At 35.8% G+C, this 21,211-nt stretch overlaps 3 protein-coding genes and 1 long non-coding RNA gene across 7 annotated transcripts; 2 read left to right on the top strand and 2 right to left on the bottom strand.

The window, feature by feature from the left end:
- The first annotated feature begins 3,204 nt into the window (after positions 1-3,204).
- Positions 3,205-8,136, top strand: LOC133714911 (uncharacterized). The gene is made up of 6 exons (XM_062141193.1): positions 3,205-5,662; positions 6,090-6,718; positions 6,947-7,156; positions 7,446-7,663; positions 7,770-7,829; positions 7,945-8,136. Exons 1-6 carry the CDS (start codon positions 3,313-3,315, stop codon positions 7,991-7,993), a joined length of 3,516 nt encoding a protein of 1,171 aa, XP_061997177.1. The 5' UTR covers positions 3,205-3,312; the 3' UTR covers positions 7,994-8,136.
- Positions 8,137-8,672: 536 nt separating this feature from the next.
- On the bottom strand, positions 8,673-14,388 carry LOC133714912 (uncharacterized). Its single transcript, XM_062141194.1, has 17 exons — positions 14,228-14,388; positions 13,597-13,686; positions 13,464-13,511; positions 12,997-13,113; positions 12,827-12,913; positions 12,578-12,733; positions 12,157-12,276; positions 11,970-12,074; positions 11,844-11,891; positions 11,336-11,399; positions 10,540-10,612; positions 9,930-10,078; positions 9,788-9,824; positions 9,596-9,665; positions 9,319-9,501; positions 9,093-9,213; positions 8,673-8,852 (listed from the first exon to the last, which is right to left on the bottom strand). The coding sequence occupies exons 2-11, from the start codon at positions 13,679-13,681 to the stop codon at positions 10,552-10,554; spliced, it is 891 nt and encodes a 296-aa protein (XP_061997178.1). The 5' UTR covers positions 13,682-13,686; positions 14,228-14,388; the 3' UTR covers positions 8,673-8,852; positions 9,093-9,213; positions 9,319-9,501; positions 9,596-9,665; positions 9,788-9,824; positions 9,930-10,078; positions 10,540-10,551.
- Positions 14,389-14,741: 353 nt separating this feature from the next.
- On the bottom strand, positions 14,742-19,246 carry LOC133714913 (uncharacterized). Of its 2 annotated transcripts, none has more exons than XM_062141196.1 (7): positions 18,997-19,246; positions 18,526-18,656; positions 18,028-18,131; positions 17,834-17,909; positions 16,958-17,007; positions 15,972-16,080; positions 14,742-14,990 (listed from the first exon to the last, which is right to left on the bottom strand). In XM_062141196.1, exons 4-7 carry the CDS (start codon positions 17,861-17,863, stop codon positions 14,874-14,876), a joined length of 306 nt encoding a protein of 101 aa, XP_061997180.1. In that variant the 5' UTR covers positions 17,864-17,909; positions 18,028-18,131; positions 18,526-18,656; positions 18,997-19,246; the 3' UTR covers positions 14,742-14,873. The 2 variants fall into 2 exon arrangements, with proteins under 2 accessions (XP_061997180.1, XP_061997179.1); XM_062141195.1 differs by having other exon boundaries at positions 17,834-17,934; positions 18,997-19,242.
- A 186-nt stretch (positions 19,247-19,432) lies between these two features.
- On the top strand, positions 19,433-20,814 carry LOC133714914 (uncharacterized). Of its 3 annotated transcripts, none has more exons than XR_009848867.1 (2): positions 19,433-20,132; positions 20,538-20,814. It is a non-coding gene; the product is annotated as an uncharacterized LOC133714914 (long non-coding RNA). The 3 variants fall into 3 exon arrangements; XR_009848866.1 differs by having other exon boundaries at positions 20,533-20,814; XR_009848865.1 differs by having other exon boundaries at positions 20,511-20,814.
- The last annotated feature ends 397 nt before the right edge of the window (positions 20,815-21,211 follow it).

Below are 21,211 nucleotides of genomic sequence, written 5' to 3'. Positions count from 1 at the left end.
GTATAGATATGATCGGTCATTACACAGAGAGGATGACACATATAATTAACATGCATGAGTGCAGTATTAGTATTAATTAACATCTTCCATTATCGACATATACATTGTACCCTTGTAAAGCAAATTAATCAGATAATCATATCGATATTAGAAATTTAGAAATGTATGTGGTCTCTGCTCTAGCATCGCTAGCTCATACAGTCTTACCCTTGCTGTGTGTCTCATATCTTGATTCAGATGGATTCTGCTGTAATTGTCCATCTCATCAATCATGTCAGCAATACTAGCTGTCATCCTCTTGCTACTCTTGTTAGTACTTGCATGTAAATGAAGAAGTTTGATTCATGTGTTCTCGATCGGCAACATCTACAGAGAAGAATTTGTCTGCAAATCACATTGCTGATTGGAGCCACTGCCTGATCTTGGTTAAAATGAGTTTGGAGTTCCTCCTCTTGCTATGCCTAATGGATGACATTCATGGAGTCCCTTGAGGTAGATTTATTGCTTCTATTTCTTATTTGTTTGTGTTTGGGGTGTCTAATACATGAGGCTATATATTCATGTATTGCAATCATTGCAGTAATATGATGATGTACCATGTCAGTGATGGTGCTTACTACGTATAAATTAACTCGTACATTCTGTTTTTTTTTAGGCACAGATGTGGATCCGTTGGTTCATACTCTCATTTCGATGCCATATATTGTCCTTCCCTGCCAAGGCAGCGAATTAAAGCTCTTACAATTATCAACCAAAACATCTTAAGACAAAAGCAAAGTAAAATGAAACCATTCATGATCAAAATCCTAATCTCTGAATGTTGGGGGAGGAAAGGATGCTATATTGCTATATGACCAGTGGCGGAGGGAACACAGCTATTCTCCTTCTTGGTGCATGCCCTGATCATACCTACTTTATGAATACATGGAAAATGGTAGCTTGAATGACAGGTCGCACCAGAGAAATCACAACCCCTTTCCCGCCATTCCTTGGATTGAGAGGTTCCGGATTGCTTGGAAAGTGAACCAGATATTCATGACAATTATTTCATTATTGTAAGGATTTTTTAGATCATAAAGCTGGGTTTTGGGCTTTTGGCCAATGAAAGAGATAAACAGTGAAAGAGCAAGTAAATTTAGTACTGGAGAAACTGAGAGTGGATAAAGCAAGAGACTCAGCTTCCACAGTTCAGTGGCCACCTCCTAATCACTTCATCTCTCCGTTTCTTAAGGTATGCATGCAAAATTTTCTAATTAATTAGTGTTAAGAGTATAGGTCAAAGTCAAGGTCAACATCAAGTTAGTATAAATAGGGACTTATCCTTTACTGTTAGAGAGTCATCTTTGTAAACAAATTACCACCACAAGTCAATATTCAATATCAGTTTTTCCCTTTCTCTCTCTCGTTCTTCTTCTTCTTCATTCTCAGTAGCTCCTATAGCTTTTCTTTCTGGATTTCTTTAGCTTTTATCAACCTTACCATGAATTTCAACAATTAGTACCTTGTATTGTATAACCTGTAGCATTTGATCCGCGCAACATGCATCCTACCATATAGCTTCTATCTCGTCACAATTGAACTGCTATATATCTTCACTTGTCATAGGATGAGTTTCAGGATCAATATGAGCCTTGTGTCGCCACGGAAAGTTAATACTCATCATCGCAAAGTAATGCAGTGGAAAAGAATGACGAGTCCCCCAATGACAAATTTGGCATTGCCAAACAAGCACCTACTACCAAACTTCACCATCTTTCTGGAATTGTGGGGTGGAAATTCAGAAAACAATAGAATCAGCCTTTGTTATATTTCAAGTTTATTAGCATTCATGGAATATTGAGATATTTAAAATGAGTTACTTCTATCCAAAGAAAGTGGGCAATCCCAAAGTAAATTGCAAAAGTGCTCTAAATTGATTACAGAACCCTATATATCAAATTGATCCCAGTCCATTTGCCTCAACGTGTTACTGTGAGGAAATATTACTCCTTCCCCCCCAACACCCCCCCCTCCCCCCCCCTTCTTATTTTATATATTCGTCTGACATATATATATGATGCATATATATACATATCTTGCTAATATAGAATCAAGTGGATGTTCTAGGAAACAAAATATAGAAGTGTCATGTTAGACCATATCAAATATTATAACTTAAGAAGACTGTTCTCTGTCATTAGTCAACACGAACTAGCTCTTTGTTTTTTTCATAACAGTCAACACGAATTATCAAAATGCCAAAAGTGCAAGACCACTTTTAGGAATCAAGTTATACTTTGACAGTTAATTTAGAGCACCATGGCGTCTTAGTTGATTTAGTACCTAGCTTTGCTTAGAGTTTGAGAGCTTGTCTCTAGCAACTTTGGCTTTGCTATGTCAATCAAAATATTGATAAGAAATGTACAGTATGATTCACCATTTAAGACTCGGTGTGTTTGGATGAGGGAAAAGATGATAGAATTTAATTAAAAGTGAGGACTTCATAATTTATAGAAACTGATCGATTCCCTCATTTGACATTCTCATATTTGAAATTTGAAATTTTTTTGTGAAAAAATAAAAAACTAAGGAATTCATTGCCCGAATTCTTCACTTCAATTTCCACCAAAATAAATGTCATTTTGAAATTTGAATTCATTCGTGGTATTAAATTTTTAGTTCTTTATTTATTTTCAAAACAAGGCTTTTTTCATTTGATTTTTTTATTTGTTTTAAACTTTTATTACACATTCTAAATCCTAAATAGATTAACCAAACAATAGAATTTGCAATTAATGGAATTTTAATTGATGGAGTTGTAAATTCCATCATTTATAAACTCCTACGAAATCAGTCCTATGAAACTTTCTAGATCATGCTTACCTCGAAACTTTTTATGTTAACCACTTAGGTTCAGCAGTTTTCAAGCTATCGGCACCAGTCCAATTCTTAAAACCAAGAACAAAAGCCGCAAACCCTCACCACCATCGACAACAGTCCAATCCCCTTGTCACCTAAACCTTACTTGACATCTCTCTACAATAGGTATGAAACACTAACCCTAAATGATCAAAACCTAATAGGTATGCCATTGATTTCAGTATCTCCGAGTAAAAATTAAAGATATTTTTATTTTAATTTTTCCACGTATTGAGAAATAAAACTATATTTATATAATAGTTAAATAAAACTATAAATTTGATTAGAAAAGAACAAATGTGGCCCTCGACCAGTTGGAGACAGTCGGGGGCTAACCGGCTAGGGTCAATTTTTAAAGCCTAAAACCTCTCCAAAGTCTGGGCAAACCTCTATGTAACCTCTCTATCTTCATCCATGGAGCTTCTGTATTCTTCAACCCCAACCAACCCCAACAGTCTCTCTTTCACTCCACCTTTCCTTACCAGGTTTCCCAATAAGTCTTGGAACCCGAAGAGCACATTTAGATACAGAAAACCCAGCAAAAACCCATCATTTTCAATCTATTTGCCTTCATGCAATAGCACAAAGTTTCAAGCTTTCGCACAATTTGGTCGACCCACGAGCCGCAGAAACTCGCTGAGGAAGAAGCTCATTGAAGACCGAAAGGTGAACCAGAATTCTGTTCCTTTAAACCCAAGTTCTGATTTTCAGCTTTTGAATAGCAATTTTGATGATTCTGAGAGTAAATTGAACTATGATAATGTAAGAGAGAGTGAGTTTAGTAATTGGGTTGCTGATGATAAGGTGAAAGAGGGTGAGTTTAGTAATGATAGTGTAGCTGAAGTTAGTGAATTCAAGGAGTCGAGTCGAAAAGGTTTTGGTGAATCTGTTTTGTTGAGAAAATTGGAGAGTTGGATTGAACAGTATAAGAGAGATAGTGAGTACTGGGGGATTGGTTCTGGCCAGATTTTTACAATTTATCAAGGTTCTGATGGTAATGTGGAAAGGGTTTTGGTTAATGAGGATGAGATCTTGAGGAGAAGCCGAATTGAGAGGCGGGGATTAGAGGGATCGCCGGAGGTGAACTTGAAGATTTTGCAGGCAGAGAGTTTAGCTAGGGAGATGGAGAGTGGGGCAAATGTGATTCCGAGGAATAGTTCAGTAGCCAAGTTTGTTGTTCAGGGTGAGGAGTCGGGTTTTGTGAAGACAATTCAGGGTTTTACTCTCCAACCGGACTTCTTGCCAAAGCTATCTAGAGTTGGGAGAATGATGGTGTATGTTTTGATTGCGTTGTGGGCATTGAAGAAGTTGTTTGGTTCTGGAAATAAAGAAGAGAAATACACGGAATTGGAGAAGGAAATGATGATGAGAAAGATGAAAGCAAGACAGGCGAAAGAGGTGTTAGAAAAGGGCAGCCTGGAAGTGGAAGTTGTTCAAGAATCATCAGAAGTGCCACTGGATTCTTTTGAAAAGCCTAATTTAGATAGGAAAGAACTTATGAACACTATTGTGAGCGCAAAGTCGTCAAATGGTAAGCTGGCTTTACAAGATTCTTCAAATTCCATGACCAGTAAGTCATCAGAATTTGATCTTAAAGTGCAGGAGATAAAAAATATGGCCAGGAAAGCACGTGAAGTTGAGCAAATGGAACATTCCTTGGTTGGTAATGATAAGAAAGAAACTCAGCCTGTGAATGATGAGTTTTCTGATGAAACCAAAGTTGTTGAACAGCATACAGAAGAAGGGGCGAATACTCTAACTAACCTTTTGGACGGAGATTGCAGACAAGCTATGGGTAGTGATAATAATACTGCAGATTTTAGTAAGTTGGACTCTGATGAGGATGAGGATATTCAATCTTCTAGTACTTTATATGGAGAAATTTCAGATGATATGCAAAGCACTAAACACCAGAAATATAGTGAAGAGAATCTAGACTTGGCAGATGATGCCCCTTTAGTTGATACAAAAAAGGCCAAGAATGGTTCTGTTCAAGTAAAACCAAGGGTCATAAGGTCAGTGAAAGAAGCTAGGGAGTATCTTTCTAAGAAACGTGACAAAAATGAAGAGCGCCAGATTGAACCTGTTCTAGGAAGTGATGCTCTTTCAAGGCTACAAAGGGATAAAAATGAGAACCAGGTAGGGGATATGGCCAACAATGGATTCATGTATGAGATTCTAATTGGAACATCAGATTCTCCACCTGCCAAAAATGCTTCCAAAGATTGTAGTCCAAAGGAAAAGAAATTTGATGATATAATGATTGATAAACCTGAAGAAAGTGATGAAGGAGAGGAGGGAGACATTGTTGATGAAGTTCAAAGGCGCCAAGCTTCATTAGATCATGAAGGTAATGGTAGTATTTCATTGACAGAACCATCTCAGAAACAAGAGAATTGGATAGAGGAAAATTTTAGTGAATTTGAGCCCATAGTTTTGAAGATTGGAGTTGGTTTTAGAGATAATTACATGGTTTCAAGAAAAAACGAAGATCAAGAATCAAGTACCAATATACCAGATCTTGGATCTAATAAGGATGATGAAAGTGAACTGGAATGGATGAATGATGACAGTCTTAGGGAAATTGTTTTGCAAGTCCGAGAAAATGAGCTGGGAGGGCAGGATCCGTTTTATATGATGGATGCTGAAGATAAGGTTGCATTCTTCAAGGGTCTTGAGAAGAAAGTTGAGAAAGAGAATCAAAAGCTGTCGAAACTGCATGGGTGGCTCCACTCAAACATTGAAAATCTCGATTATGGGGCAGGTAATTAATTGTTTTGCTCAATTAGCTATTGATCCACTTTTTGGAACTGAGGAGCATATAGGTATTTCTATTTTTGTTGTTGTTCGTAATTTTTTGAATACAAAAGGATTCATTTAATTGTGTATAATTATCAATATGCTGAAATCATTAAATATTATGACCACCAGTACAAGAAAGTCTGTTCTGATGTTAGTTTTCTCATTCTTAGTAATTGTTTGCTAGACTGGTTCCTTAAATAACTAGATGCCAGTACTGCCTGTTAGGCCAGTTATGAGCTAACATACTCTTGCTCCTTTGGCAAGGAATTTGGTAGCTGAGGTTTAAGCTTTACCAAGCAATGAGACATAATTTCTTTAAATGTATATATGTAAACACGGGTTCAGAATTCTAAGTGCTGGTACTGATAGAAATTTTTGTTTACATGTAGATGGTATCAGCATACATGACCCACCAGTAAAAATTATACCACGCTGGAAAGGTCCTCCTATCGAGAAGAGTCCTGAGTTCTTAAATTATTTTCAAGAGCAGCGGAAGGCAATTTTTTCTGAAAATGCAGGGATTTCACATCCCGTCAAGAAAGATGAGAACTTTTTTGAGAAGTCAATAGCCCAATCCAATGAGAATATTCCAAATTCCTCATCAGCCAATGGCCCTAGGAAGACGAATAAAACAGATTCAAAGACGGTTATAGAAGCTAGTGACGGTTCTGTTAGAGCTGGTAAAAAATCAGGGAAGGAATTTTGGCAACACACAAAGAAATGGTCCCAGGGATTTGTGGAATCCTACAATGCAGAGACAGACCCAGAAATAAAAACCACCATGAAGGACATGGGGAAGGATTTGGATCGGTGGATCACTGAAAAAGAAATACAGGAAGCTGCTGAGTTTATGATCAACATGCCTGAAAAAAGTAAGGAGTTCATGGAAAAGAAACTTAGCAAGCTTAAGAGAGAGATGGAATTGTTTGGACCACAAGCTGTAGTGAGCAAATACCGTGAATATGCAGAAGTGAAGGAAGAAGATTATTTGTGGTGGTTAGATCTTCCTTATGTGTTGGTAAGCCAGATATGCATTTTGAGTTTTGTGCTCTGTTAGCTCGTTTCCTCATACTTGAAATTTGTGGAGTCTAATGGTTGTCTAGCATGGTATAAATTCTAGGTGGTTTAATTCACTTTCAATATCGAATAGTCTAATTAACCACTTGATTTTAAGTTTTGTATGTATATATTCCCAGATTATAAGAAAGATACTCAGTAAATGGTTTGTTCTCTCTCTGTTTTCCAGTGCATCGAGTTGTACACAGATGATAATGAAGAACAAAGAATAGGATTTTATTCATTGGAGATGGCTGCAGATCTTGAATTGGAACCGAAGCCGTATCATATCATTGGTTTTGAGGACACTCATGACTGCAAAAACCTTTGTTATATCATCCAAGCTCAAATGGAAATGCTTGGGAATGGCCACGCATTTGTTGTTCCCCAGCCACCTAAGGTAATTAATTTGTTTTAATGCTGACTTGTTGCAAATTGCCATATGCAAGTTTTCCCTATATGTCAAGAAACTCAAGTTTTGATGCTTTTTGACTTCAATATGTTTTCCAGTCTCAAATTGAATCACTTTTCTGAGAGTAGGGTCAATTGTTCCTTTCTGTACTAGTTATGTAGATGATGGGAGTAAGATTTCCTGTTGTTTTATTTTTTATTTTTATATTTATATTTTTGTCTATTTTTTCTTTATCTGTTGAAATGTATACATAACTGTCCACTTAACCCCCTTCCAGGATGTTTTTCGAGATGCCAAGGCAAATGGCTTTGGTGTTACTGTAATTAGGAAAGGGGAGCTTCAACTCCACGTGGATCAAACTTTGGAAGAAGTGGAGGAACAGATCACTGAGATTGGGGGCAAAATATACCATGACAAAATCATGCAGGAGCGCTCTATGGATGTAAGCTCATTGATGAAAGGTGTTTTTGGTTTCAGCGGTAAACCTATTAGGAGGTAATATCTTAATTATCTTGAAGTTGTTTCAAAAGACTACTTACTTGCATGGCATGCAGCCTACAAAGTGGTGACATTTTGTGCATCTTGGTTGTGTTGATTACAGAAAAAAACCAAAAAAGATGATGAAGGATGTAACTGGTTTCAGTGGCAAGCCCGCTAAGAGGTAGTTTCTTTATACTAGTGGAGTACTTTCCATGCATTACTTAACTGGGTATTGTAAAAAAAGCACTTCCGTTTCCGAAGCAGGCAAATTTTTATGTCTTCTGTCTTGATTACAGGAAAAGATCAAAGCAGATGCTGAAGAAGCCTAAACAGAAAGAAAGGTAATATTCGAATATACATTATAGATACTCCAAGAGATGACAATAATCAGTGTTCTTAGACGTCCCTACTGTGGCTGCACATACGCTGGACAAAAATTTGTACAAGCAATCAAAGTTACCATGACTAGGTGCAAGCCATTTACATGACACCGGTTCTTATATAGCGGGTGCTTTAAGTTGCACCTGTTTTTTCTCCTATCTTGGACTCTGGAAACCTGCTACAGCTTGGTGCCTAATTCATTTGCATTGTGTCTCACCCAAGCATGTAGTTGAACTACAGTCCAGCTTGCTCTTGACCCTGATTGCTCTAGCTGAACAAGATTTCAGTCACGGTGTATCATAACATGATCCGGCTTCCTCATTCATAGTCACTTCTATCTTGAGCCAGCATGATTTAACCATCTACAAGTCCTGGGCAGAAAGGGTCAGTGTGGGAGCCGGGAAAGGCTAGTCCTTTAGTCTTGCTGTGCTTCAGATATTTATTTCAACATATTACTTAATTTGTGAATAATCTCTAAGCTTTTTGTTTAGATATTGTTATCTTTACTCGGACTCATTCACTCCAAGAAATTAATAATACTAGGAAATGTATGCCCGCGCGACGCCGCGGGTTTTTTTTCCTCGTCAAATTTTTGCATTCATAGTTTACGGAATATTCTACAGTAATTTTACAAAAGTGGAAATACCGTAGAATATGGTATCTTAATCTGGTTACGAAATTGATCTCCTAACCAAAGCTGTTTCGCTATACGAAACTGGTTAGTGTCAACAAAAATAGCTACATTTGTAGTTCAAACAAAATGTTCACATAGGTCCTTCAAGGTGATTCTTCTGCAGCTAATGTTGGTTGTGACGGGCTGTTACTGTAAATCATAAGATTTTAATACAAATCAATAGAGTTTCTAAGTGTAAATTCCGACATACATAAGAGAATATTTCAATATTTGAACTTAGGATGCAGATAAGGGCAACATATGAAACTTAGGTGTAAAGTATCTCGGCAAAATACTTTTAAAATAAAATTGTTTGTTGTTAGGTTCTATTGTTTTGGATAAGATACTTAATGCTTGATCATATTATGTAAAAAAGGGACGTTTACTTACCACGACTTCATCGCTTGGGAAAGCTAGGAATGCCTTTACAGAGACGCCGCTCGATATCCTTCTGGAATTTCAGGATTTAGAAAGTAGAAACTGTTTCCTGTGCTTGATAGTGAAATCTTGTCTACAATATCAAAGTTGTTGTAGTTAGTTCATAGGAGATTAAATGAAATTATATTTTTTGTATGAGATTGTAGTGATATGATAGGGATGAAATTAGGGGACATACTTTGGCCCAGAGTAGCAAATTATTTACTTCCATACAAAACTAATGCTTCTGTGCGTTGACCATGAGCAATGCGATTGATAGGTGTTTCAACTATTTATATCGAGTTTTTTTTTTTCCTAAGATTATAATATCGAAACTAACTTCAAAGCTTTGACCCCATGGACAGTTCCAAGTTTGAATTACCTGAAAAGGAATAGAGAAAGGAATTAACATAAAAGGGTGCAGGTATATCTCAAGGAGGAAATAGATGGAAGACAAAGTTTTCAAGGACTATTACCTACAAAGGAGGTAAAATTGTCTAGATGGTTGACAGACGAAGGGCAGTAAATCTAGTAACAGTATCAGAGCTGGAAAAAAGGATAAATTAATGAGACATAACATACTGAAACAAAAGAAACTTGAGGTGCAGCTTATAATGAGATGTAACATACTTGAACAAAAGAAAGGCAATACATATCTAATTCCATACCCTGTTCAAATGGAAACATCTTGAAGTGAATGTTAATCTGCAATGAAAACAGAAAGTGAGAGAATATCTCATTCTTGTCAGAATTTTAATTTACCATTTATTAAGCTCTTTATTACTTTCTGTAGAAGAGCTGTTACATCACCTGTAGAGCTGTTACATCACCTGTAGAGCTGTTACATCACCTGTAGAGCTGTGACATCACCTGTAGCTCCACCAGCAGAAAAGAAGAATATCCTATGAAATAGTGATGGATGTCCGAAAAGGCTAAAATTCTATCTAAGAGTTTGATGGCTGCGAAACCAAATGCGAGTTCAGTAAATTTCCATGCTTGTAGCAATTACCAAAGTTGCAGAATAGCCTATAGATATAGAAAGAATGTTGGAGACAATGTTTCAACACAGGGTACTTCAATCAATGTGAACATGTCTACAGACTCGACTAATGTTTTAAAACAGGGTAACCTGATCAATGTGAACATGTCTATAATTTTGACCAAAGAGGTGTCTTTTGAATATCAACATGTCTATAAAATTGAACAAACAGGCTAGTTTGTTAATTGATCACCCCTGTGATCAGACATAACAAAATATCATATAAAATTCTTCACTTAAACAAAATAAACAATAGCAGATCTTAACCAGTCCTCTATCATGTCCTTTCAAATATAATAACAAATTACTACAAAAACATCATATCAATCCCCTCATATTAAAACCTCATGTAGAAAACTTTTGATGCTGTGAGAAGAGTACCTCTGCGCTGCTCTATTGGTAAACTGTGAAACGCTGGTCATGCTTCATCCGCAAATGATAAATCAGCCTGCATCTTTTCATATCAACACACAATTAGGCAGATAGCCCTCCCAACTTTTGTTGAACAAATCTGCTATATCGAAACTGATCACACACACATAAGCCAGCAGTACATATAAGCCAAAAATAACATCCCAGCCAAGCACTCATTTGATATACAAAGAGAGACACTGAAAAGTTGCTCTGAAGAACTATTTGATATAGAATGAGGATTCTTAGTAACTCTTTGAAATACCAAATCAGATCAATACACATTAAACAGACTCTTATAGTACAAAGAAAGAATGCTTAGATGCTTATCTATAGAAAAGATTGTATATTATTATGAAGAATAGAGCTAACGAAACAGACTATCTTGTAATGCTATTATTATGAAGAATAATTCAATTTTGGAAGTTAGGCTAAACTAAGCATGCAAGAATGTAGGACAGTTGTAAAATTGATTGTTTAGATACATGCAGCTATATCTTTAGCCATATATCTATGTGCTATTTTTCAAGTCGATCATCAATTTGTGCTAAAGTTGTTATGCAGATATGTACTGCTGGCTTATGTGTGTGCGATCATCAATAAGTGTTTGACGGATCATAATTTCAAATATGTGGGTTAGCTACATTTAAACAGTTGTGTCTCTGAATTGAGCTGATAAAGAAAAAGAGTTAGAGTTTTTTACATCAATGAGAAAAGGAAAGTGAGAATAACCATGAAATGAAAAGTAAAAGGAAAAGAAGATAACCTGATTGTAAAAAAAGCACCGACTGTTAACAGAAAAACTGATCTCCACCAGTGATAAGCAAAACCTGCAAGAAGAGTGAATTAGAACAAATTGCAAATCAAGAAAACAGAGGATATCATAAGATTGAATGCAAAACGAAACGGGTTATGTAATATATATTTGATGTGATAGATAAGATTTCAAATTCTCATGGTTTTGACTCTATCATAGTCAAAGCTAATAGTACCTGCAGATTCAGGTTAGGAAAAATCCAACCATCTACTTAGGTACACTACTTTATCTTTTTTGATCTCACTTATGTCAATGTGAATCATTTTAGGTACATGTTACTGATCAGTTCTCATCAAACAAACCAAAAATTCAGATAGAGCCAGCAGGTTTGCAAAAATATAATTACAAACCAAATACAATCAGTTCTCATCAAACAAAAAAAAAAAAACAAAACAAAAAAAAAAATACAATCAGTAAGCTGTACAGTTGTAATGCATAGCCTCAAAAATTTGTTTACCTGGATCAATAACAGTTAACGAATCTAACTGCAAACTGTTCCCCAAATCTGCAAAATAAAATCAATATGTCTCGTTATTGCAGCTTACTTGCTGCAAGAACACATCTATGATGATTATAGGTATACCTATAATCTGGGCAACCTCCAGCCTGTCATGGTTTTCCAATATGCTAACGTTTTGATTAATGGTTTCTGCAACTTGATTCTCTGTCACCATTGCTGATCGAGATACTGTATACACAATGTCAATAATATTAATTACTTTAAATTTGTGAATACAAATCAGATGGTAAGCTTGATAATGTTTACTCACCTTGTTTCCTTCTTTTTGATGTTCTTGATTTGATTTGATCATCCCTATCTAGATCAAAAACAGTGCTGAAATTTTCATCACTTGACATCTGCTGCATTTCTTGTTCACCATCATGATTTTCTGCATCATTAGCTTGTAAGTAAGTTGTTAAAAAAATTAATAGTGTTATTCCCTGATAGTACATGTAGAAACACTACATTGTGATCTTCTTATAGTACACGTGGACCAAAATTTAGACAGAAGTTTTTTGTAAATTCAAAGTGCTATCGGTTAAGAGTTGTATCAATATATTTGAACTTTTATATATTTAATATAAAACTGCTGCATCAAACAGTTATACCTTGATTTCAAGAGGTTCTACGAACATGAGATTTTACAGTGCAAAACTAAATGGAACGACTGTATAAATTGCTGTACTCACCGATTGTAGCTGTACTGCTAGCATTTGAATTTCTGTCAGCATACAATCTCTGATCCGCAAGCAAAGTTGCACTAAGTTGGTTGCTTCTAATTCGTTTGTCACAACGGTGCAATATGTTGACATTTTCATTGCTGATCTCTGCAACCTCCTCTTGTCCTACCGTGATTGGTTGAGATAAGAAACAATTCAAAATCACATACATACATATATAGTTGAACACTTTAACATCATATAAATTACTGTACTTACGGAGTCTATTTATGCTACTGGCGTCTACATTCACTCGATTGTTGATTTGTCGAACGTGATCTGCTTCTATCATCATCGGTTCACATACTATGAACGGAGTTATCAATATTGGTAACGATATATTGCTAAAAGTATTTGCCCAAACTAACACAGTAAATAAGCATACTGACCTTGCATCCATCTTTTTGATTTGATGCGACGACCCATTTCTTGATTATTATGATGTTCCGTATGATCAACTTGCAAATATCTTTTGCCTTTTGTTTTTGCGATGTTTGAAGCCATCACTAAATTTTAAAATGATCATTCATCAGGTATAATTCACTATATATCATCAGTGTATCTGCAAACTTTCATTCACCAACCACATATGCAAGATTGGGATGAAAATATTTCACAAACCGCACCTATACAAACAGTATTAATCGAAGTAGATAAAATTGATTGATCTATTGTAGGTCATACATCATTAAGCAATTGCAGCGTCAACGATATAAGCTAGCTATCTTTTAGTGTGTGAATGTTAAATGAATAATAAGCAGTTACAAAATATTGATCATGGATAAATTCCAAATGCAGAAATGTAAATAAAACAAAGGAATTCATAGATGGTTCATAGTTTTCAAAGAACCTATACCTGGATCCAAAAGATTCAAGGAATCTGACTGCAAACTGGTTCCAAAATCTGCAAACATAAAATAACAACAGTTGAAGTTGTAGACACCATAAAGTCAATAAACAAACACTCTGATAAACTTTTTAGTTTATACCTGAATGACAATGGGAAACCAAGATAATACTAACTAACAGACAATGGAACAGCAGCAGATAAACGGCACTAATACTTTTTTGCATAAAATCTGCAAAAGCAAGACAAAACAACTATAAAATCATAAAAGCAAAACAACTAAAATTAAACCAAATGTAAAATGGCCAGAGATTGCAGACAAATTTCATTTATAGTTAAAATCAGCTGAATACAATAGTAATCAGATCAATCACGAACACAAAATAATTCAATATTTCTATGCCATGATTTAATGCGGAACAAACTAAACAACAATTTTTCACGATTTTATTTTTCTTCCGCTTTGCTACCCATTTTTAGCTAGAATATCTCCCACTTACTCAGAATCCTCTGCTAAAAATGGTTCAGAGCATGATAACTATCAAACCAACAAAACTATTAGCTCTGCCATGTTATTTGCCCAATTGCCCATGATCAATTCCCACAATCTTTTTAAGGAAAGCGATCACATTGATTGAACCCAAAAGAAAAGAAGGATCGATCCCAAATAATTGAACCCAGAATCAAACATCAAAGCAAACATCAAATAGAGATTGATTTCAATTCTAAAACAAATAGAAATTTTGGAGGATCAAAGATTGCAGAAAGAGTACCAGGTGCTCTCGATCGAATGGAAAACCTATCAGCAATCCCTAAATAATTGAGATCGATCTCAAAACAAACCCAGATGGATGGAGGTCTTCCTCCAAAACGCAGGTCTTCTTCCTCTCTCTGGCTCTCTTTCGCTCTCTCTCTCTCTTCCACAATCAGTTCTCTAGAAGCCACGCAACAAATCCATAACCGGTGAGAGACGACAAAACATGAATTATAAAAGCAATAAACTGGAATATGTTTATTTAAAAAACCCTAGGATTAGTAATCTACCTACAGGATATTCTTAATATAGAGCATTAATATTAGGAGTATTCTAATATGTAGGTGTAACAAAAAGCTAGCAAAATGTTAGGGGCTGATTGGCTGTCACAACTATATTACTTAATAGTACCTCTTACTTTGCGGCTGTAGGATCAATTCGATACCAGGGCCTCACAATGCGATGCTGCGGGTTTTTCTTTTCTCAAATTTGTAGTAATGATCACAATCGTAAGCTAAAATCAATAACTGAAAAATTTGTCATTTGACACATTACAAAAGAATGCAACTCTTTGCAAGTAAGTATCGACTTATATTAAAAAAGAATGCTTGCATATTTACTAACAGAAGAAGTCATGTAAAGCTATAGAGCACAAAGGAGGTACATTAATTCTCTGCCACCCCTGAAAGTTTAAGCTTGAAAACACAATAACATGCTTCTTTCCGCTGGGCGCTGGCAGTAACATAATCAACTGAGTTCTTAGCAAATTCAATCATCATCCCCTACTTAGAATTATCATTTTAATGATAGAATTAATGTGATCCCCTCAAAACATTCAAAAGTAGAGCACTACTACAGGAAAGCAAAACAGTTTTAATGTACAGTAAAAACGCTCTAATGTACCTTAACAACAGGAGATCTTTGTTGGATTATAGTCATTGCATCAGAAGATGAGCCATAAGCTGCAAACACCAAAGTTCACTTAATAAAAGAATAAATAATATCTAGGTTTGATTTGACTCTAACCTAATCCTATTGGACAATTGTTTTATTAGAAAACATATATATGTAGTACTAATTCCATGTTGCTGCTTTTCTAGAGGAGATCTATTTATGCAGAAGCAATGAGAATATGGAAATGATTAATATTCCTATGGTGTTGTCAAATCAGATTTACATTGGAGAAAAAGTTTATTTCTATTTATTTATTTTTCTAGTTAAAACTGAAAGTGAGTATCTGTTGTTACTTTGATTCATAAACTGGCCGAAGTTCAAAAGGGTTGAGAACATAAAGGTTATACCAGGTCCAAGACAATATTTACATCTCCGATGCTCCTGCAGTGTTTTGCTTATTATTTCAACCATCATCAGTGCTGAGATCAGTCCAACTGCTCCTGCGGAGAAGGATGCTACTATGGGATCAACTTCACTACAACTTGACAGGAAAGCAAGTCAGTCAATGAAACTGGAAAAGACATTATTATTGACATCATTAGCTTAATATTTGTTATATTGCTTCACTTTTTACTTAATACTTTTGAAATTGTTCTTTTCATAATCAGTACCGAACTTCAAAAAGCAATATAAGAACCATTGGTACAAAAGATTATCAGTTGCCAAATGAAGCATTATAGAAAAATTGTCGTTCTCTAATTACATATCATTGTATACAATCTTAAAGTTTTAAGCATCGAGTTAAATACTAATAACAGAGTGCGGGCATCATCAAAATAGAAACAGAATAGTTCAGAGAGGAAACTCACCAAGGGAGACATCAATGGAATGAATGGTGTAAAGTTCAGAAGTTCATTTTCTTGCTCCTCGGTTAACATCCTGAGCTCTGCGCTTTTAATCCTCTGTTGTATCCTCAGCCTGCAAACATACAGATATTGAAGTTTAAGTGAAAAACCAAAAACAGGCCCTCTATAGTTTAGAATCTACACATTCATATTAGAAGCACCAAACTATAAGCCACAATTTTATCTCTCAAAATCATTGCGAAGGTGAATTTACACCAAGAAAATCAATTCATAAACTAAGCATTAAAAGAACAAAGATAATGAGAGAGCTCTCCATGCATTGAATTATGCTGGTGTAAGAAACAAACAGAACCATCACAATCACTGGTATCCACACCATTCTGATCTTGAGGGAGGCTTTACTACTCTATCAAACCAAATTGAAACAAAATGTAATAGATTTTCTATCTTAATGTTTTGTATATTAACTTCATATAAATATTAGAACACCAGTAGGATCTTATCAATTCATGATGAGATTGCAGCAAGATATAAGCTTTTGGCACATATTCAAATTGCAGCACTGCTTTCAGTGTAATTTTGGTTAAGCAAAGGATCTAAAACCCATGTGAACCTCAAGTTATAACAAAGGAAGGCTTGCGAGGGCAGTAATATGTTTCGGGGATGGCTCAATATATCTTGGTATTGCCTTTTCTCTATGCTTTGTCCTCAATAAGGTAATTGGTATGCAAAGCATTGTAAACTAAGAATTCTGTCAACTAAGATGCATTGGCAATTTGACCCTTAGTACTGAATAAAACTCTAGGCTCTGTCCTCAGTGAGATCATTGGCACGCAAATATACCAATGTCACTAACAAATCTTAGAATCAGATGCAGTGGCATTCAGCGATAAATGAAATTTCTAGTGAAAAAGGGAAACAACGGGAAAACGATAGTGTCGGTCCAAAAAAAAAAAAAAACTTATATTTTAGGAATCACCAGAACTTACTGAATTTTGAAGTAGTTGACATATTGATCAAGTCCAACAATAGCTCCAACCTATAAAGCAATGAATAGAAAGAGTTAATCAACATTAAAAGTTGAGACCAAGCAAAAAAAAAAAATTATGTTCAAGGCTCCAAGGGAATGCAGATGAGGAACTTCTAGTCGTAATTTTGTCAGTACCAACAACATAATAGCAGTTGGTTCACTTCTTCTGAGATGACCATTTGTTTCCTTTCATTTATTCCTCTCTTGGTCGTATACATGTACATCAAGTCATGGAAATCATTCTCATATGATGATGTTGATGTTCTACTATGTTGTACATGCATGAATAATACAATGGACGAACCAAAGAATAAAAATTGAATTCACTGGAATCTTTTGAATTTATATATGCAGAACCAAACTCAATCCTGCAGATAATTTATATAAAGAACCTAAACTATAAATAAGTACACAGAAAAGAGAGAGAGAGAGAGAGAGAGAGAGAGAAGACTGAAACATGTGATAAAAATTAAACAATAAACAAACCCTGGTTTCAGTGTTCACAGCCAAACTTAAAACAGCTTTAAAAAGATCAGCATGCTAGCAATTTCCATCCAGAAAGTACGAACTAAAAGCAAGTGAAGCAGAGGCAATGAGATTTCATTCACATCCATTACCTGTATAGTGTTTGGCATAAGTTTACTATAGTAAAATGCAACACCTCGATCTCTAGCAGAGTTTATTAAGTTCTTTTACCTAGATCTCTAAAGATGATTATTGAAAAATAATCAATCAATTTTAATTGTAGCATAAACTTTTAAATAAGAAAGTATATATCAACAGGCTATTTTCATTGTTTTTTTACCAAAGGAGGTTGTCAAATAATGATATGTACCTGCAACTGGAGTCTCTTGCCAGTCAACATTATCTTGTCTTTGATGTTCAAAGTTTTGACTTTTGCTCTTTCCTTGCTTCATCCAAATCACCATTGATAAGCTACAATTAGATGATTGTCAAAATGATCAACATACAATATATAATAAAGAAAGTCTGCAAAGAAATATCAAGAGATTCTTGTTGGATAAGCACCGAGATTGAATTCTAAGTGTAATCTAATGCTATGCTTCCTCCCGTTACAGAAATGGTCACTGCTGCTGCAAACTCTGAAGGTTTAAATTCCAAGCAGTCAATTCCTGCATTGAATTCCAACCCACCACAAACATCAGCATTACTTTCATAATTGGTACAACAATTATTTCTTTATCTCACCACTAATTTTATAATATTAGAGCAATATATGGAAACTGGGTGCTACAAAATTTCTAACAATTGAGAAAGACGGAAAATTGGGTACCATTGGTTTTGCTCAAACTGATTAAACTGCTCTAAAGATTGAAGCTTTAAGTGGGATTTCGTCCTCATTGAGTTTAAGGAGGAAGCAATCTTATGAATGAGAATGGAGTAACTACTTGCCTCAAATACATAATTTGACTCGGCCACTGGTTGAAAGCTCAAATCTTTAGGACTCAAAATAACTAAATCAGAAACTTATAGAAAAATCAAATTAAAATGAGACCAATGCCTAACCTGTAAATCAAGGACATTAATCTCCTCCATTTTGGCTGCAAGGGATAAACATGCCACAGCCAACAATTGCATTGTCAAAGCTTTGTCTTCTTTCCTTCTTTCACGTTTGCTCTTCACTTCATGAAAAGGATCTACACAATTGCAAAATACTAATTCAATGATAACCTTGAAGAGGAATTAAATCCAAAAGTAGTGGAAGAAAATTCCATCCATTAGATAAAAAATGAACTCAACATACTATTAGAAACAGCAGATACAGCAATCAATGACTATCACTAAAGCTGGCTTTTTTTAAATACTCATGTCTTTAACGAAAACACTTCATGTATGATAACTTTTAAGTACTTTCTTCTATTTCTAATATAAAGCAACCCTCCGGTCCAATATTTTCTACCCAGAACAAAAGGTCAGAGTCATCCGATTTTTCAGAAAAGCCCAAGAAGGTAAAAGCTCTAAATGATCCAAATTTACCTGGAAGTTTGCTTTTGCTGAAAATAAAACCCCCTTCTTCTTTTGCTGAAAACTCCAGATCGCCATAAGAGATGCAGCAATCAAAACCCCAATCTCCGGGGATGTTTTTCATCAGCAATAACAACTGGGCACAGCGGAAACAAACTCTCCTTTTCTCTCCATTCCTCCTCTGCACTCTTCTCTCTCTGCGTCGAGCAAAAAAACCCAAAAAAAAGAGAGGATTCAAGAACGACTGAATCGCAGAGCCATAGTTAAGAAAAAAAAGTGAGGGCAAAACCCGGAGAAGAGAAGAGAGAGCAAAAAAGTCGGTCTAGGAGACTTCTGGAAGAAGAGAGAAGAAGAAGAAGAAAAAAAGGTCAGTGGCAGAGGCGTAAAAAAAATCCAAATGAGGGTACAGTCGTCTTTTTGCCTACGAATAAACAGTTAACTCATCTTTTATATCGGAGCTTCTTCTACCCACCCAGGTGGGTGCTCACCTAGGGTCTTCAACGGTGCGTGCAATACACGCGCTGTTAGGATCCTAAGCCAAAAAAACGTCAAGGTTGCAGTAAAACTTGTTTTACTACACTCACCCTTGCACGTGATATATGAGATAACCTAAAACAAAAAGAAATAAGAGTATTTTCAGCCGGATAGAACGGTTAGAACCCAAATGAGAAGAGGAGACACAGAAATTGGGAAGGAGAGATCGAATCAAGCTGATTAAACCTCAGCATCGGTGCCTTCTGCCGATTCTCCTCTTTCTTGAAGTCGACGCCGTTCCGGAATCAGGACCTCCCCTTTCCGGCTACTTCGGTGCCTTCCGCCGATTCCCCTCTTTTTGTTGAAGTCGACGCCGTCCCGGAATCAGGACCTCCCCTTTCCGGCTACTTCGTCATGAGCATCGGGCTAATGGGCGGTTGAGCAACTCAAGCGAACCGCCTCTAGGCTTCGCCATCGCTCATAAGACAGCCTGTCGGTCTGGTGTGATCCTATGTCAATGGTATAGTCGTCGGCAACAATCGCAAGTTGGCGAAAATTAAATCCGAGTGAGTTCGAGTCACTGGAATTGTGAAGGATTCCATTATTTGGGTTACTGGGTTTTGGGCGATTTGATCTTTGGGGCTGCGCTTTCAGGACCAGAACAATCTTCTTAGGTTCTTGCTTTTAGTATTTCTGCTTTTCCATTTTTTGTGCATTTTCTGTCTCTTTGTATTGGGAATAATCTGATATAACAGTTTGGGTTTGATAATGGAACTGTTTGGGTTATGTTTATTGAATTTTGGAGTTTGATAATGTAGTAAGAATGGAGCAAGAATCACAGCAGAGAAAGCATGATGACATTGGCATTGAGCCCTAAAATGCTTCTATTCTGTGTGTGAATTATTGTTTGTTTATTGATTTAATTGCATGTTGTTGATCAAGGGTTTTTCCATTGATGTTCTGAATTTTGATATGATCTGTTTGTTTATTGATTTAATTGCATGTTGTATGGTGAACAATTATTGTGGGAAACCATGGTTGACCTGAAGAAGTGTTTGTGTTCGCCGTGCCCAGAATAGCCCAATTGAAATAGGAGAAGCTTATTGAGGAATTGCATTTGCCTAATCTACTAGGACCTATCGAAAAGGAGGAAGGAGGATATCCATTTGATCAAGGTTGAGTTCTTCATTCTGTGTAGATGCTATTATGGAGGTTTAGTTAAGTAAAAGGGTATTGGGTTTGGTTGGATCAAGGTAAATGCTGCTAAAGACTATAACTTTACGGTGTGATTATTCTTTGTATTTACTCCTGGATTTATAATTTGGAGTTTTATTCAATACTAAGTTCTTTGTTCAATTTGGTGATGCAATTTACTTAAAGCTGATAGTTTTTGGGTTTAACTCTGCACGTAGATAAAGAATTACTTATATGCAGTTAAAACTCTATCAAACATAGCACATGCACACATGATTTCATCTTAGATGCATTACTTATAGTTATACACTGTGGTAGCTTTTTTATTTGAATCCTTTTCTTTTTATTTCTTGAAGCATCCGAACTAAGTTTGAAATTTTGGCCTGGAACAATTTTGAAAGAGTGAAGAAATTTTGTGGTGGCTGTGTATGTTTATGTGTTTTTCAAATTAAATCCATTTGATTTTCATGTCACTAATTGCCACCAAATTTGAGATAATAAATTCAGTTTATTATAAATTGAACCAAAAAACAAAACAAAGTGAAAACCAAAAGGGGAT

The sequence above is a fragment of the Rosa rugosa genome, chromosome 6 (genome assembly GCF_958449725.1).
Source record: "Rosa rugosa chromosome 6, drRosRugo1.1, whole genome shotgun sequence".
NCBI classification, from domain to species: domain Eukaryota; kingdom Viridiplantae; phylum Streptophyta; class Magnoliopsida; order Rosales; family Rosaceae; genus Rosa; species Rosa rugosa.
The sequence above is the reverse complement of the archived record's forward strand: the minus strand, read 5'-3'. Positions and strand labels throughout refer to the sequence as shown.

Excerpts from the sequence above, each read along its gene's own strand:
- LOC133714911 (XM_062141193.1), top strand. The coding sequence starts at position 3,313 with ATGGAGCTTCTGTATTCTTCAACCCCAACCAACCCCAACAGTCTCTCT. Across the intron at positions 6,719-6,946 it reads TAGATCTTCCTTATGTGTTG|TGCATCGAGTTGTACACAGA; the intron begins GTAAGCCAGATA and ends TCTGTTTTCCAG. Across the intron at positions 7,830-7,944 it reads AGTGGCAAGCCCGCTAAGAG|GAAAAGATCAAAGCAGATGC; the intron begins GTAGTTTCTTTA and ends TCTTGATTACAG.
- LOC133714912 (XM_062141194.1), bottom strand. The coding sequence starts at position 13,681 with ATGCAAAAAAGTATTAGTGCCGTTTATCTGCTGCTGTTCCATTGTCTG. Across the intron at positions 12,914-12,996 it reads ATCAAAAAGATGGATGCAAG|TATGTGAACCGATGATGATA; the intron begins GTCAGTATGCTT and ends CTCCGTTCATAG. Across the intron at positions 10,613-11,335 it reads GGTGCTTTTTTTACAATCAG|ATGCAGGCTGATTTATCATT; the intron begins GTTATCTTCTTT and ends TGATATGAAAAG.
- LOC133714913 (XM_062141196.1), bottom strand. The coding sequence starts at position 17,863 with ATGTTGACTGGCAAGAGACTCCAGTTGCAG. Across the intron at positions 17,008-17,833 it reads GCAAGAGACTCCAGTTGCAG|GTTGGAGCTATTGTTGGACT; the intron begins GTACATATCATT and ends ATTGCTTTATAG. Across the intron at positions 16,081-16,957 it reads GTCAACTACTTCAAAATTCA|GCTGAGGATACAACAGAGGA; the intron begins GTAAGTTCTGGT and ends GTATGTTTGCAG.